Below are 17,599 nucleotides of genomic sequence, written 5' to 3'. Positions count from 1 at the left end.
CGGCCCAAAGTCGGCAGGGATCCTATCTCACTGTTTGCCTTGCCACCTGCGAGCTACAGAAGCGGTTCTGCCACCGAGAAAGGGGAAGCGGCCAAATTCAGGAGGACTCAAAGGGCGTGTTCGCACAGACCAGGGGTCGTTTTGTAGAAAAACAGGTGGTGGCGCTTATTAGCATAACTCATTAGAGAGCAAGTTTGGTGTAGTGGTGAAGTGCGTGGAGACTCTTATCTGGGAGAACCGGGTTTGATTCCCCACTCCTCCACTTGTACCTGCTAGCATGGCCTTGGGTCAGCCATAGCTCTGGCAGAGGTTGTCCTTGAAAGGGCGGCTGCTGCGAGAGCCCTCTCAGCCCCACCCACCTCACAGGGTGTCTGTTGTGGGGGAGGAAGGCAAAGGAGACTGTGAGCCGCTCTGAGACTCTGATTCAGAGAGAAGGGCGGGGTATAAATCTGCAATTCTTCTTCTTCTTATGCCACCCACCACCCAGCCAAAAGCAACCCAATGCAAGAAAGGAGAGCCCCGGGTGAGTGAAGCCTGCTTGGGCTGGCTAGAGACCCAGCCAGCCCAAGCAGGCCTAGCTTGCCCAGGGCTCTCCTGGGCCACACACACACCCCCAGTCAAAAGGCCAGCAAGCCACCCACCGCCCAAAATCACATCAGAAGTGGAGAAAGGGTGGCATGGGCTTCTCCAGGGGTTTATGAGGGCTGCTGGGGGCGTGGCAAAGCCCCTGGTGGCTGGCTGGCTGCCCGCTCTCCTAATCCAGGGATTGTTATGCAGCTGCACCTCCTATTCAATGGACAAGGTAGGTGGGGAGGAGGAGGGGGAGCCCTCAGAAAGGTTCAGGAGCTGTGCTCCTGTGAGCTCCTGCTGAATCTGAGGCCTGACACAAACTAAATAACATGCTTTGCAACTGGATTGCTGCTGTGTAAGAACAGCAAGATCCACTCGCAAACAGTCGCTGTGTGAATGGCAGAAGAGTGTGCTGGGAACCATTGCCCTCCCTGGTCTCCTATTCAAGAAGAATTGAAGAAGAAGAAGATATTGGATTTATATCCCGCCCTCTACTCCGAAGAGTCTCAGAACGGCTCACAATCTCCTTCCCCTTCCTCCCCCACAACAGACACCCTGTGAGGTAGATGAAGATATTGGATTTATATCCCGCCCTCCACTCCGAAGAGTCTCAGAGCGGCTCACAATCTCCTTCCCCTTCCTCCCCCACAACAGACACCCTGTGAGGTAGATGAAGATATTGGATTTATATCCCGCCCTCCACTCCGAAGAGTCTCAGAGCGGCTCACAATCTCCTTTCCCTTCCTCCCTCACAACAGACAGCCTGTGAGGTAGATGAAGATATTGGATTTATATCCCGCCCTCCACTCCGAAGAGTCTCAGAGCGGCTCACAATCTCCTTTCCCTTCCTCCCCCACAACAGACGCCCTGTGAGGTAGATGAAGATATTGGATTTATATCCCGCCCTCCACTCCGAAGAGTCTCAGAGCGGCTCACAATCTCCTTTCCCTTCCTCCCCCACAACAGACACCCTGTGAGGTGGGTGGGGCTGAGAGACCTCTGACAGAAGCTGCCCTTTCAAGGACAACTCCAGCGAGAGCTATAGCTGACCCAAGGCCATGCTAGCAGGTGCAAGTGGAGGAGGGGGGAATCAAACCCGGTTCTCCCAGATAAGAGAGCTCTGGCTGACCCAAGGCCATTCCAGCAGGTGCAAGTGGAGGAGTGGGGAATCAAACCCGGTTCTCCCAGATAAGAGAGCTCTGGCTGACCCAAGGCCATTCCAGCAGGTGCAAGTGGAGGAGGGGGGAATCAAACCCGGTTCTCCCAGATAAGAGAGCTCTGGCTGACCCAAGGCCATTCCAGCAGCTGCAAGTGGAGGAGTGGGGAATCAAACCTGGTTCTCCCAGATAAGAGAGCTCTGGCTGACCCAAGGCCATTCCAGCAGCTGCAGGTGGAGGAGGGGGGAATCCAACCCGGTTCTCCCAGATAAGAGAGCTCTGGCTGACCCAAGGCCATTCCAGCAGGTGGAAGTGGAGGAGGGGGGAATCAAACCCGGTTCTCCCAGATAAGAGAGCTCTGGCTGACCGAAGGCCATTCCAGCAGGTGGAAGTGGAGGAGGGGGGAATCAAACCCGGTTCTCCCAGATAAGAGTCCGCTCACTTCACAGCTGCACCAAAGTGGCTCTCTTTCCCTGTTGGTTTCACACTACTTTCCCAGTGTATTTTTCAGTGAAAGCAGTTGCTTCAGGTTTCTCAGCCTAGCCTGATCAGCGTGCGGCATCCATCGTGCGGTGGGAATAAATTGAGGACAGCTTGGTGTGGTGGGAATAAACGTAACTTTCGTTTAACTGCTCATCTGAGGCTTAATCCAGCCAAAGCAAAGCGCTCCCGATTGCTGTGCCATCAGAGCAAACAGCAGAGTTTCACGCACTTTAAATCTCTCCCACTGAGGTCAAAATGACTTTTCAGAGGCCCTCCGGCTGCACTCTCACCCTCAGTCGTCAGCAGGACTCCGACGCAGGGTTCATGTCAGGTGTCCAGAAGACAGACGGGATACAGGCTTGATCCTCGAGAATAGCGATACAGACATACAGATCAAATTAGCTAACTGTAGTAAGCTCTGATTAATGGTAGGAAAAGTCCTCTTGCGGGAGATTGCGCTCGATTCTCTTGGAACCACCCCCCCGTGTTCCAAATGCAAATCTTCATTGTTGATGCAGGAACCAGAAAGAACTTGGAGAAACTGAGCCCCAGCTTGGAAAAACTCGTGCTGGAATAAGCGCTGTTCGTCTTCAAGAAGAATTGCAGATTTATACCCTGCCTTTCTATCTGAATCAGAGACTCCGAGCGGTTTACGATCTCCTTTATCTTCTTCACCCACAACAGACATCCTGTGAGGTGGGAGGGGCTGAGAGAGCTCCCACAGAAGCTGCTCCTTCAAGGACAACTCCTACGAGAGCCATAAGCTGACCCAAGGCCATTCCAACAGCTGCAAATGAAGGAGGGGGGACTCAAACCCGGTTCTCCCAGATAAGAGAGCTATGGCTGACCCAAGGCCATTCCAGCAGCTGCAACTGGAGGAGGGGGGAATCAAACCCGGTTCTCCCAGATAAGAGAGCTCTGGCTGACCCAAGGCCATTCCAGCAGCTGCAAGTGGAGGAGTAGGGAATAAAACCCGGTTCTCCCAGATAAGAGAGTTCTGGCTGACTCAAGGCCATTCCAGCAGGTGTAAGTGGAGGAGTGGGGAATCAAACCCGGTTCTCCCAGATAAGAGACTTCTGGCTGAGCCAAGGCCATTCCAGCAGCTGCAAGTGGAGGAGTAGGGAATAAAACCCAGTTCTCCCAGATAAGAGAGCTCTGGCTGACCCAAGGCCATTCCAGCAGCTGCAAGAGGAGGAGGGGGGAATCAAACCCGGTTCTCCCAGATAAGAGAGCTATGGCTGACCCAAGGCCATTCCAGCAGCTGCAACTGGAGAAGTGGGGAATCAAACCCGGTTCTCCCATATAAGAGAGCTCTGGCTGAGCCAAGGCCATTCCAGCAGCTGCAAGTGGAGGAGTGGGGAATCAAACCCGGTTCTCCCAGATAAGAGAGCTATGGCTGACCCAAGGCCATTCCAGCAGCTGCAACTGAGTCGTATTGAGGTTACAAAAGAGGAGGTTCTACAACTGATAGACAAATCAAAAACCTGAGTCAGATTGAGATGACAAAAGAGGAGCTCCTACAACTGATAGACAAATTAAAAACTAATAAGTCATCGGGTCTCGATGGCATACATCCAAGAGTTCTGAAAGAACTCAAAGTTGAACTTGTGGATCTTCTGACAAAAATCTGTAATCTTTCATTGAAATCTGCCTCCATTCCTGAGGACTGGAAGGTAGCAAATGTCACCCCCATCTTTAAAAAGGGTTCCAGAGGAGATCCGGGAAATTACAGGCCAGTCAGTCTGACTTCAATACCGGGAAAGTTGGTAGAAAGCATTATCAAGGACAGAATGAGTAGGCACATTGATGAACACGAGTTATTGAGGAAGACTCAGCATGGGTTCTGTAAGGGAAGATCTTGCCTCACTAACCTGCTACATTTCTTTGAGGGGGTGAACAAACATGTGGACAAAGGAGACCCAATAGATGTTGTTTACCTTGGCTTCCAGAAAGCTTTTGATAAAGTTCCTCATCAAAGGCTCCTTAGAAAGCTTGAGAGTCATGGAGTAAAAGGACAGGTCCTCTTGTGGATCAAAAACTGGCTGAGTAATAGGAAGCAGAGAGTGAGTATAAATGGGCAGTCTTCGCAGTGGAGGACGGTAAGCACTGGGGTGCCGCAGGGCTCAGTACTGGGTCCCATGCTCTTTAACTTGTTCATAAATGATTTGGAGTTGGGAGTGAGCAGTGAAGTGGCCAAGTTTGTGGATGACACTAAATTGTTCAGGGTGGTGAGAACCAGAGAGGATTGTGAGGAACTCCAAAGGGATCTGTTGAGGCTGGGTGAGGGGCGTCAACGTGGCAGATGCGGTTCAATGTGGCCAAGTGCAAAGTAATGCACATTGGGGCCAAGAATCCCAGCTACAAATTCAAGTTGATGGGGTGTGAACTGGCAGAGACTGACCAAGAGAGAGATCTTGGGGTCGTGGTAGATAACTCACTGAAAATGTCAAGACAGTGTGCGTTTGCAGAGATTGGAGCAACCAAAAAAAAATTAAGGGATATCTGTTCATGTGCGCTTATTTGTTTTTCTTTCAGGTGTTCAAATCCACACGACTACTTCATGGATTTAAACCATGTTAGTATTATTAAATCTCCAGCTATGAACTGGGCTTTTTGAAACCACGGTCAATGAGACAGGCCTTTGAGATCTAAGCTGCCACTCTACACCATTAAAGAGTACCATGATCACCATTTACATTTATATTTATGTTAAATTATATCATAGTGATACAGCACCAAAAATGCAATGGAATGTTTTAATGTTTAAGTGTTTTAAATAATTTTAAATTGTAGTTTTATTGGTTAAATTGTAAAAATGTATGTTGTTAGCCGCCCTGAGTCCGGTTGCGGAGAGGGCGGGATAGAAATTTAAAGTAATAAATAAATAAATAATGATGCCACTGCTTTGGGGAGGGGAGGGGCTTCAGTGCGACATCATGTTATAGAATCCACCCTTCAAAGCAGACATTTTCTTCAGCTGCCACCTGGAGCCTGGCAACCCTATAATTTGCCAGATTTATAATTTAATTCTCCTCCACTCGCAGCTGCTGGAATGGCCTCGGGTCAACCACAGCTCTCATAGGAGTTGTCCTTGAAACAGGAGCTTCTGGGAGCGCTCCCTCAGCCCCACCCACCTCACAGGGTGCATGTTGTGGGGGAAGAAGATAGAGGAGATTGTAGGCCACTCTGAGACTCTGTCCTTGAAACGGCAGTTTCTGGGAGAGCTCTCTCAGCCCCACCCACCTCACAGGGTGTCTGTTGTGGGGAAAGAAGATAAAGGAGATTGTAAGCCGCTCTGAGACTCTGATTCAGAGTATAGGGCGGGATATACAATATCTTCTTCTCCTTCTTCCAAACACTTTATTTAATGTTCCCAACTGAATTTGTGCCCAAGCTCTTAAGGCTTCCTCGCTGGACTATGTGGCCCTGAGGATGAGACACTTAAAATCTAATATCTCAGGAATCCAAAATAATATAAAACAAAATAAAACTTTTATTTGTACAATAAGCGTATCTGTTTCAAGATGTTTACACCTTAATTCGTCAGTGAATAATAACAACTTCTGACTGAGGAGTCATGCTTCTGCTGCACACACATGCGTCCCCTCCAAATCCTCCTTTCTCCTCCCACATTCTGTCAGCTTCTGTCTCTCACACTCCTGTAACACTCTGACAATGTTAGTATCAAGCATGCATATTTCTGTCTGCCATGATGGTCCCTAAGAGCAGAACACCAACCTCTCCTGCTCCCCCCTCTTTTACAACCTAAGGGCAAGTAATAAATCCATCTGGCCCAAGGATGTTTAGGTTAGCCTGGTTGGTAACAGTGCGATGTGCCTCTCCCCCAGATTCACACAGACAGGTCTCATCTGCTCGCAGAGAAAGTGTGAGAAAGGGAGATGTTTTTAATAGCCTACATTCCTTAGTAATAGAAGAGATACTATGTAGTAACCTTTGAACCCGTGACTCAAATTGCATCTTTGTGGTATCCTTTGAAGCTATCCTATAAAGTAACTATGTGAGTCTGTATACATCATTACTTCCAAGGATTCTGTCCTTGGCAAAGCTATGGAGTTTCTATGATAAAGCAACTTTTGATTCAATAACAAAAGACTGATTATTGAGAAATATCGATGCTTGACAGTTAGGTTTGGGCTCTCTATCTAGCCCCTAATATGTGCCCTCTGAATCATTCTATTTTTCTTCTCTAATCTCTTCATGGCTTCCACAGCTCTATACAGGATTCTAATCAGAAGACAGCTTCTCAGACTCTGCAGACTACTGACTGAGCACGACTGACCGTTAACTGCTGACTGACCACAACTGACCTCTCTCCCCCCTTCCTACGTCTTAGCTCTGCCCACACTCTCAATCACCAACCAATCACCAACCAATCACCTTTCACCCCCCACCCTTTATCTACTGCAACTTACCAACAATTAAAGGATCACAAATATAGGAATTCAAATCATTACAGAGACCAGCAGAATTTCTGGGGTATGAGCTTTTGAGAGTCAGAGCTCCCTTCGTCAGATATAAGAGTGTTGAGTCTCAACAACTCGTATACTTCAAAAACCTTGCTGGTCTCTGGTTCAAATCTTGCTATCCCTCCAACTTGCTATTGTTCTGACCAGTGGCACCTGGAACCAGTGGCTGACCCTCCCTTTGCCACAAATGCCCAAGTCCCTCCCTTTGAATGCTATAAACCGTGGGCCCCACCCCATCAGGCCTCATGAGTCAGTTGCCAGCCTCCAGGTGGGTAGCCCGGAGAGAACTGTGTAAGGACACAAAATTGTGATTCACAAAATTGCCAATGCAAAATGCTGATGCATATAATTCTATTTGAATCAATATTAACATTGAATCTTGCAACAAATTTGTCAACGACTCAATAATAACAATGCATTGCAAACAGCATCTTGACAATACAAACAATAATTCACAACCTTGGAATGGAAACAGGTCACGAATTCAGTTTGTCTGACTGTCAGTTTCCTCAATGGCATTAGCAGTTCTCCCAGTTATCAAAGATTTCAGGTTTTCACGGCTGGTAACATCATTAGGGTTTTTAGAATCTTTCGGGCTCAAGTGCCGTGTTCTACTGGAGAAAGTTTTCCTTCCAGACGTTTCGTTCTCAGCTGCGGAGAACATCCTCAGTGGTGTTGCAGCCGGAGCAGGCGCTCTGACCTTCTTGGCTGCTGTGCATTGAGTGGGGCCAGGGCTGCTGGAGAGCTGCTATTTCTAGGCTGGAGGGGGTGTGATGAAAGGGCAATTGTTCTCCTAGTGCCATTAGGGAAATTGACAAACAGACTAACGCGTCGCATTCACTTGAGCATTGGTTCGAGGTATTAAAATAAATAGTATCAGACGAAGGTTGTCTGAAACATGCAGAGTGATCGGAAGCATGTCATGACTATTGCCGTTGAAATCGTACAACCATTGCTGTTGAAGAAAACGATCAGCACTTCTTTAGAGCTTTGCTCTCTAATCTTGTGGACTTTACGCATCGCAGTTTTTGAATTAGTAACCTGCTTCCATTCCAATGTTGCGAATCATTGCTTGCATTGTCAAGGTGCTGTTCACAATGCATTATTATTGACTGAGTCGTTGACAAATTTGTTGCAAGGTTCAATGTCAATATTGATTCAAATAGAATTATATATATATATATATAGAATTATATATATCAGCATTTTGCATTGGTAATTTTGTGAATAACAATTTTGCATCCTTACACAGTTCTCTCCAGCCTGTCGACCTCACTGTGTTATCCCGTTTTCTCCTGGAATTCCAATTGTTCCCCAGAAAACAAAGATCAGTTCTCCCAGAGAAAACAGCTGCTACGGAGGATAGACTCTATGGCATTTGACCCTAATGAGGTCCTTCCCTTTCCCCAAACCCCGTCTTCCCAAGGATCTATCCCCAAATCTTCAGGAATTCCTCAAACCTGAGTTAGCGACATTATTCATTAAGTCTGCCAACTTCCAGGTAGTGGTCGGAGATCTCCTAGGATGAGAGTGGCCAAACTTGCTTAATGTAAGAGTCACACAGAATAAAAGCCAGATGTTTGAGAGCCGCAAGACATGAACATCTGATGGGTGGGTAGATGGATGGAAGGAAGGAAGGAAGGAAGGAAGGAAGGAAGGAAGGAAGGAAGGAAGGAAGGAAGGAAGGAAGGAAGGAAGGCAAATAGATGAGAGGAGGAAGTGAGAGGAAGAAAGAAAGCAACTTTAACTTTAAATGCATTCTCCAAGTCACTTGAGGAAGTGATTTAAAGAGTGAAATGCCTTCTCCAAGCCGGTCAATGGGGTGGGGGCTTCAAGAGCCATATAATATGTGTGAAAGAGCCACATGTGGCTCCTGAACCACAATTTGGCCCCCCCTGTCCTAGGATCTGAACTGATCTCCAGGCGACAAAGATCAGTTCGCCTAGAGAAAACAGCCACTCTGGAATGAAATGTCCACTCTATGGCATTGAGCCCCACTGAAGCCCCTCCCCTCTGCAGCTCCCACCCTCCCTCAGGCTCCGCCCCCAAACCCTCCAGGTATTTCCTATCCTGGCGTTGGCAGGCTTATCCGTCCTTCTCCTGCCCCTCCCGCCCCACCCTGGCAGGCACTTACCAGAGACGGTCACGACAATGTACTGCTGTGGGGCGGGTGCCGGTGTTTGCTGTCCAGTGGGCGGAGCCTGTGCCTGGGGAGGCGGGATTTCCGAGACATACTGTTTGGGAGCAGGCGGTTGCTGCTGCGCATTTTGCAGTTCGGCCACATACTGTTGTTGCGCTGCCGCCGCCGCTGCCGCCACAGGGGCCGCCGTTGCCGCCGTTGCTGCTGGCTGTTGCTGCGACTGTTGCTGCGACTGTGACTGTTGCGGGGCTGCCTGTAATTCCGTAATGTACGCCTGTGTTGCCATGCCAACAGTGGGGAAAATGATAACAAATAAGGCTTTTTTTTTTTGCTTCCTTTCGTTGAAGGAAAAAAAAAAAGAAAAGAGAGGAAAAGAAAAACAACAAATAGAACAAGAAAGAAAGAAAGAAAAACGATTAATCAATTACAAAGGCATTCCGCAGGCAGAAAAGACCTCCCTACAGTTCTATTCAGCTGAGCGCTAACTTCATAATACGCCGTGCTTTAATACCCAATTGCAGACAATTAAGAGGAAAGAATAGCAGTAGGTAACGTTGATTACTCCATGTGGAGGTCAAGCATGGAAACCTGCCAGTCACCATCTTGGGAGCACACACACACACAAAAGCTCACACGCTTCAAGAACCAGCTTTTCTTGAAGCAACCCACAGACTGATCCAGCTCAAAGCTCGGGTCCGGGGACTTGTGGCCTACACAAGTGCCGTGCGGTCCAAAGGACCGCAGGAACAAAATGAAGCGAGCTTGCAACAGGAAGGACGGTGTGACTCTTTCTTTTAGCAAATACCTCTCCTGCCTCTGTGCGGACACTTTGGGAAGGAATAAAACGGGGGACGTCAGAAGGTCCTGCAGTGACATGCCCCCATCCATCCTGAGAACCCGGACAGAATTTTGTGGGCCTGTTTGCAGGGCCCCGTGGCGCAGAGTGGTCAAGCTGCAGTACTGCAGTCGGAGCCCTCTGCTCACGACCTGAGTTCTATCCCAGCGGAATCTGGGTTCAGGTCGCCGGCTCCAGGTTGACTCAGCCTTCCATCCTTCCGAGGTCGATAAAATGAGTTCCCAGCTTGCTGGGGGGGAAGTGTAGAGGACTGGGGAAGGCAATGGCAAACCGCCTCATCAAAAAGTCTGCCGTGAAAACGTTGTGAAAGCAACGTCACCCGAGTCGGAAACGACAGGTGCTTGCACAGGGGACTACCTTTTACCTTTTTTTGCAAAAAAGGAATGCGATACTTCCAATGCGGTCTTCTGAAATAATGCTGAAAGCCCTTGAGCTGCAGTTATGAACCAAGGAGACACATTTGGGCTAAGTTCCAGGAATGTTTGATTAATAGTTTATCACTAACCGTAGACAGCTTCAAGAGGGGACTGGATAAGCATCTGGAGCAGAGGTCCATCAGTGGCTATTAGCCACAGCGTATTGTTGGAATTCTCTGTCTGGGGCAAGTGATGCTCTGTATTCTTGGTGCTTGGGGAGGGCACAGTGGGAGGGCTTCTAGTGTCCTGGACTCGCTGATGGACCTCCTGATAGGGCCTGGGTTTTTTGGCCACAGTGTGACACAGAGTGTTGGACTGGATGGGCCATTGGCCTGATGCAAGATGGCTTCTCTTATGTTCTGATGGCACCTGGGTTTTTTGACCACTGTGTGACACAGAGTGTTGGACTGGATGGGCCATTAGCCTAATCCAAGATGGCTTCTCTTATGTTCTGATGGCACCTGTGTTTTTTGGCCACTGTGTGACACAGAGTGTTGGACTAGATGGGCCATTGGCCTGATCCCACGTGGCTTCTCTTATGTTCTTATGAATGGGGCACAGATGCTCTGTCTTCTTGGTGCTTGGGAGGGACAACAGTGGGAGGGCTTCTAGTGTCCTGGCCCCACCGGTGGACCTCCTGATGGCACCCGGGTTTTTTTGGCCACTGTGTGACACAGAGTGTTGGACTGGACGGGCCACTGGTCTGATCCAACAGGGCTTCTCTTATGTTCTTATGTGACACAGTGTTGGACTGGATGGGCCATTAGCCTGATCCAACATGGCTTCTCTTATGTTCTTCTGTGACACAGAGTGTTGGACTGGATGGGCCACTGGCCTGATCCAACAGGGCTTCTCTTATGTTCTTCTGTGACACAGAGTTTTGGACTGGATGGGCCACTGGCCTGATCCAACAGGGCTTCTCTTATGTTCTTATGTGACACAGAGTGTTGGACTGGAGGGGCCACTGGCCTGATCCGACATGGCTTCTCTTATGTTCTTCTGTGACACAGAGTGTTGGACTGGATGGGCCACTGGCCTGATCCAACATGGCTTCTCTTATGTTCTTATGTGACGCAGAGTGTTGGACTGGAGGGGCCATTGGCCTGATCCAACAGGGCTTCTCTTATGTTCTTATGTGACACAGAGTGTTGGACTGGATGGGCCATTGGCCTGATCCAACAGGGCTTCTCTTATGTTCTGGTCACCTGCGGTAAAACTGATACATACTGATGTTACATTGGCCCTGATAAGGGAATTCTACTTGTACGCTTAGGACCAAAACTGGAAAGTACAGATTGGCAATATTATTTCCAGTATACGTAACTGCTGCTGACGTGATGCCAGACATATTTGTGGCCTCACAACAATTTTTTTTTCAGGGAGAGTCATTCATTTCCAGATTGGAACATTCCATTTTGAAGAAGAAGACGACCGTAGATCTATACCCCACCCTTCTCTCTTAATCAGAGTCTCGGAGCGACTTACAATCTCCAGTATCTTCTCCCCCCCCTGTGAGGTAGGCGGGGCTGAGAGAGCTCTTCTAGAAGCTACCCTTTCAAGGACAACTCCTGTGAGAGCTACGGCTGACCCAAGGCCATTCCAGCAGCTGCAAGTGGAGGAGTGGGGAATTGAACCCGGTTTTCCCAGATAAGAGACTGCACGCTTAACTACTATGGCTGACCCAAGGCCATTCCAGCAGCTACAAGTGGAGGAGTGGGGAATCATACCCAGTTCTCCCAGATAAGAGTCTGCACACTTCATCACTATGGCTGACCCAAGGCCATTCCAGCAGGTGAAAGTGGAGGAGTGGGGAATCGAACCCGGTTCTTCCAGATAAAAGTCTGCACACTTAACCACTATGGCTGACCCAAGGCCATTCCAGCAGGTGAAAGTGGAGGAGTGGGGAATCAAACCCGGTTTTCCCAGATAAGAGTCCACGCACTTAACCACTACACCAAACTGGTTCTCCTATATTAAGTGTGTATTGTATCGGGTCCTATATTAAGTGTGTATTGCCTTACATTAATAGGGATTCTGCTGTACGTTGTAATTTGTACAGTTTGACCTCCGAAGAAGGCCTGTGCAGGCTGAAATGTGTCAAGTCACATATAAGTTCCTTTTTTGTGCATTTGTCACTTTGATTATCTTAAGAGGCTTCATTTGGGCCCATAACAGGTTTTTTTTTTAATAAACCCGTGCACTTTTGTCTTTAACTTCTGCTGTTTAAAACTTCTTTCCCTCTACTAGTGCTCTTGACTTCCTCTGGAGGTTTTCACCTGCGGTAAACAACAGATGCCACAAGGCGACAGCAATGAAGATCCTGTGAATTTAGGGGGTGGTATTTGTGAGTTTCCTGTATTGAGCAGGGGGTTGGCCTAGATCAGGGGTGGCCAAACTGCAGCTCGGGAGCCACATGTGGCTCTTTCACACACATTGTGTAGCTCTTGAAGCCCCACCACCCCATTGGCTGGCTTGGAAAAGGCATTTCTCTCTTTAAATCACATCTCTGAGCCAAGCCAGCCAGCGACTTGGGAGAATGCATTTAAAACTAAAGTTGCTTTCTTTCCACCTCTCCCTTCCCCATCTCTCTTCCTTCCTTCTCTCAGATGTCTGACACTCAAGTCTTGCGGCTCTCGAACATCTGACGTTTCTTCTGCATGGCTCTTACGTTAAGCAAGTTTGGCCACGCCTGGACTAGATGACCCTGGAGGTCCCTTCCAACTCTATGATTCTAGGTAACTCAGGTATGTCCTACCTTAATGCCTCAGGCTAGCCCAATCTTGTCAGATCTCGGACCTGATCTCAGAGCCACCCTGGTCGGTATTTGGATGGGAGACCTCCAAGGAATACAGAGGCAGGTAACGGCAAACCACATTTTTGTTCATCTCTTGCCTTGATTTGGATGACTCAGGCTTGCCCCCAACTCATCCAGTCTTGGAAGCCAAGCAGGGTCGGCCCTGGTGAGTACTTGAATGGGAGACCACCAAGGAAGTGCAGAGTCACTGTGCAAAGGCGGACCATGGCAAACTCAGGTCTGAACGTTTCTTGCCTAGAAAACCCCCCAGGGCTGACATGTCGGTTGCCACTCGATGGCAAAATAAAAATATTTCAAGGGAGGAAAATAAAGGGAGGCCTAGTCAAATAAAGGAAATAAAGGGAGGCCGAGTTAAGAGCCCCGCGGCGCAGAGTGGTAAAGCTGCAGTACTGCAGTCAAACTCTCCGCTCACGACCTGAGTTCGATCCCAGCAGAAGCTGGGTTCAGGTAGTCGGCTTGAGGTTGACTCAGCCTTCTATCCTTCCGAGGTCGGTCAAAGGAGTCCCCAGTTTGCTGGGGGGGAAAGTGTAGAGGACTGGGGAAGGCAATGGCAAACCACCCCGTCAAAAGTCTGTCGCGAAAACATCGTGATGCGACGTCACCCCAGAGTCGGAAACGACTGGTGCTTGCACAGGGGACCGCCTTTACCTTTTTCGTCAACACCAGGCTAGGCTATGGGGGTTGTCAGGGGTGACTCTTGTCACCAGCGCCGATCCTGATGCAGGGCGGAAATGTGAGAGTCTCACCCCATGAAAAGTAACTGTGAATGTCTTGTGTCTGAACTCCAGCAAAATGGATCTTAAATTATACGAATTAAAGGCCGAGCTGCTAATGAGCAAAATCGACAGCTGCCTGGACCAATGTTCCCTCGAAGCTGCGGAGTCTTGTGAGCAAAAATTCTACTTTGTGAGCTACTGGCTTTCAAGTTGTGAGCGACTGCATCAATGAGTTTGCTCTGGCGCCATTTTTCCTGAGCTGGAGGCTAAAAAGTGTGAGCTAGCTCACACTAACTCAGCTTAGAGGGAACACTGACCAGGACATGTCCCTTTTCCCAATGTGCCCTCCCTTCCAGAATGGCATGCCCAAGGAGGTCACGAAGACTTCTAAACTCCTGGCTTTCCACAAATCTGACAAAACCAAACTATTCACGAGGGTGTTTTTACACAGTTCTACTTTTAATTCTACTATGGTCCAGTCCAGCGGTGTCAAACATGCAGTTCGGGGGCCGAATTAGGCCCCCGGAAGGCTCCTATCAGATCCCCCAAGCAAGTGCCTGTCATCTGCTGCCTTCTCCCTCTCTCTTGCTTCCTTCTGCATCACAGCTTGCTTTCCAAGGCTTGCACAACTGCACTGGAGCTACAGAGCAAAGCCTCTGTTTTCTCCATTAGCTGAGGCTCCTCCCTTGGGGAGAAAGGGGGGAGGAATAGCTTGCTTTGCCAGGCTCTCCCAATTGCACAGCAGAGCTACTGAGCCTAGCCTCTCTTCCTTCTATTGGCTGAGGCTCCTTCCCCCTGCAGTCCCCTGGGGAAGGAAGGAAAGAGCCAGAGCTTCCTTTACCCGGTTCCCTGGATCCCACGGGAGAAATACAAAGAAAGCACCTTTAAGACCAAGGAGTGCTAACGTTTTAAGCGTGTTTTTAAAAATATATATATTTGTCTTTGTCTATGTTCTTTATAAATTTTATATCTCTGCTACCTAATCTAAAATAGGTACACACGTGGCTCGGCCTAACCCGACATGGCCCGGCCCAACAAGGTCTCATTTAGGTCAGATCCGACCCTCATAACGAATGAATTCAACGCCCCTGATCTAATCACTAGGGCTTACTCCCAGGAAAGCGTCGCTGGGATTGCGCAGTAAATGACAGTCTCTCGGCTCAGCACGGTGAGCGAGCAAACAGCCTCTTTTTTATATGTCACCTCCCCAAAAGGTCCAAGCGGCCGTACGAACGGTGCCAAGAGAACTCGCGCTGCAGTCTGGGACTCCTGAAACCCTTTAAAACCGCGGCGGTGGCTTCTGAATACCTGGCCTGCTGTTTCAAGCCCTAGTCTCCACTGACGTCTTCTTCCCTCTTTGAAATGTGCTTCCATAGCTGCGTGTCTCCCACATGACTGCCGTGGAGAGACAACTGGGATCACTTTCCTCCCGGCAGGCGGCTGCCTTATCGTTATCGCTGCACTCTGCTTGGCCTGCATTCCAAAGGTCTTGGACTCCGGGTCGCTCCTTTTGGAACAAGCCAAACTTGGAAGCGACCTGGCTGTTTTATGACCCCTGGGAGGAGTTTGCGTCATAGCAAAGCGCGACTGGGGCCGGATCCCAGGCAGTGATGGCATTCTCAGTTCTCCCGGCAGACGCTTCCAGCATCTTTGTCGATCGATAGGTGCCAAGCTTCTGAGGCTGCACGGACGCTATTACTGCTCCCACTTGGATGTATGTGCATGTTGTCTGTCCACTTATTTTGTCCAGTGAACGCCATAACCATGGAGGGAAGGCGGGGAGGGCTCTTTCTACGGCCTTCAGTTGACAGCAAAACGTTCGAAGAGGAACAAAAGCAACCTACCACCCTCCACGGAAGACAATTTGACAAAGCACAAAGCGATCTGCCTTGACCTGCTACGCACAGGATAGAGAAGGTAGAGAAAGAAGTACTTTTCTCCCTTTCTCACAATGCGAGAACTCACGGACATTCAATTAAATTGCTGAGCAGTCGGGTTAGAACGGATAAAAGGAGGTACTTCTTCACCCAAAGGGTGATTAAAACATGGAATTCACTGCCACAGGAGGTGGTGACGGCTGCCAGCACAGACAGCTTCAAGAAGATATTGGATTTATATCCTGACCTCCACTCCGAATCTCAGAGTGGCTCACAATCTCCTTTATCTTCCTCCCCCACAACAGACACCCTGTGAGGTAGATGAAGATATTGGATTTATATCCCGCCCTCCACTCCGAAGACTCTCAGAGCAGCTCACAATCTCCTTTCCCTTCCCCCCCCCACAACAGACACCCTGTGAGGTGGGTGGGGCTGAGTGGGCTCTCACAGCAGCTAGCCTTTTCAAGGACAGAGGCTCAGAGCAGCCTACAATCTCCTTTACCTTCCTCCCCAACAAGACACCCTGTGAGGTGGGTGGGGCTGAGAGGGCTTTCACAGAAGCTGCCCTTTCAAGGAAAGAGTCTCAGAGCGGCCTGCAATCTCCTTTCCCTTCCTTCCCCACAACAGACACCCTGTAAGGTGGGTGGGGCTGAGAGAGCTCTCCCAGAAGTTGCCCTTTCAAGGACAGAATCTCAGAGCGGCCTACAATCTCCTTTCTCTTCCCTCCCCCACAACAGACACCCAGTGAGGTGGGTGGGGCTGGAGAGGGCTCTCCCAGCAGCTGCCCTTTCAAGGACAACCTCTGCCAGAGCTCTGGCTGACCCGAGGTGCAAGTGGAGGAGTGGGGAATCAAACCTGGTCCCCCCAGGTAAGAGTCTGCACACTTAACCACTACACCAACCTGCCTCTTAAAGGTCTCCATGCAACTCCAGATGGGAAACCACGTGTGTTCACCTCTTGCCCTGAAAAATCCTATAGGTTTCCTAACATGACAGCACTTCCTACTCACCACCACCACAATTCTATCTAGCCACACTCCGGCTCTGCCCTTGAAATACAGCCGTCTCAGGAGAGGAACAGAAGATGTTAATGCTGGCAGCATCCCTGTTTGTTTAGGCCGAGGGCTTAAGCAAAAATCCATGTACAACGTGAGCAGCGGAGACACAGAAGCCCACCAGAAAACAGCTGAGTTTTGTAATTAGGCTGAGTCTCTCTCAAGGTTGCTTAGCTCTGCTCTATTTGAAATGGAACTGCTAAAAAACAGGCTGCAAGTGTTTCTTCCTAGAGCAGGAAGAAGACGCTGCTCTAAACAGAGAACTTCCAAAGAAGGTTAAAGGAACATTTCATTGAAACTTGTTCTCTGCTGTCTGTCTGAAATGAACAGGAACAGCGTAAAGACAGAGATACAATAGGCCCTGAATGAAGATCTTTTAAATCAGGGGTGTCAAACATGCAGTCTGAGGGCCGGGTGAGGCCTCAGGAGGGCTTCGATCAGGTCCACCAGCAACTCACTGTCATCTGCTTCCTTCTCTCTCTTGCTTCCTTCTGCATCACAGCTTGCTTTGCCAGGCTTGCTTAATTGCATAGGAGCTACAGAGCAAAGCCTCTGTTTTTTCCATTGGCTGGGAAATATATTTTATATTATTATATGTTACAAGTGAGCAATGTTGCCATATGAGAGAGAGAGAGAGAGAGAGAGAGAGAGAGAGAAGATGATGGTGATGATACTGGATTTATAACCTGCCCTCCACTATTAATCTCAGAGCGGCTCACAATCTCCTTTCCCTTCCTCCCCCACAACAGACACCCTGTGAGACGGGTGGGGCTGAGAGGGCTCTCACAGCAGCTGCCCTTTCAAGGACAGAATCTCAGAGCGGCCTACAATCTCCTTTATCTTCCTCCCCCACAACAGACACCCTGTGAGACGGGTGGGGCTGAGAGGGCTCTCACAGCAGCTGCCCTTGCAAGGACAGAATCTCAGAGCGGCCTACAATCTCCTTTCCCTTCCTCCCCCACAACAGACACCCTGTGAGACGGGTGGGGCTGAGAGGGCTCTCCCAGCAGCTGCCCTTGCAAGGACAG

General features: G+C 49.3%; 1 protein-coding gene across 1 annotated transcript in view; it reads right to left on the bottom strand.

The window, feature by feature from the left end:
- Positions 1–17,599, bottom strand: part of RFX1 (regulatory factor X1) — a 118,531-nt gene that overhangs the window by 85,963 nt on the left and 14,969 nt on the right. The window contains exon 2 of the mRNA XM_060252666.1: positions 8,832–9,172. Within this exon, the coding sequence (XP_060108649.1) occupies positions 8,832–9,123 (292 nt within the window). The 5' untranslated portion in view covers positions 9,124–9,172. The remainder of the gene's footprint in view (positions 1–8,831; positions 9,173–17,599) is intronic.

Source organism: Heteronotia binoei, chromosome 13 (assembly GCF_032191835.1).
Source record: "Heteronotia binoei isolate CCM8104 ecotype False Entrance Well chromosome 13, APGP_CSIRO_Hbin_v1, whole genome shotgun sequence".
In the NCBI taxonomy this organism is placed as follows: Eukaryota; Metazoa; Chordata; class Lepidosauria; order Squamata; family Gekkonidae; genus Heteronotia; species Heteronotia binoei.
This window is presented reverse-complemented; position numbering and strand designations above follow the sequence as displayed.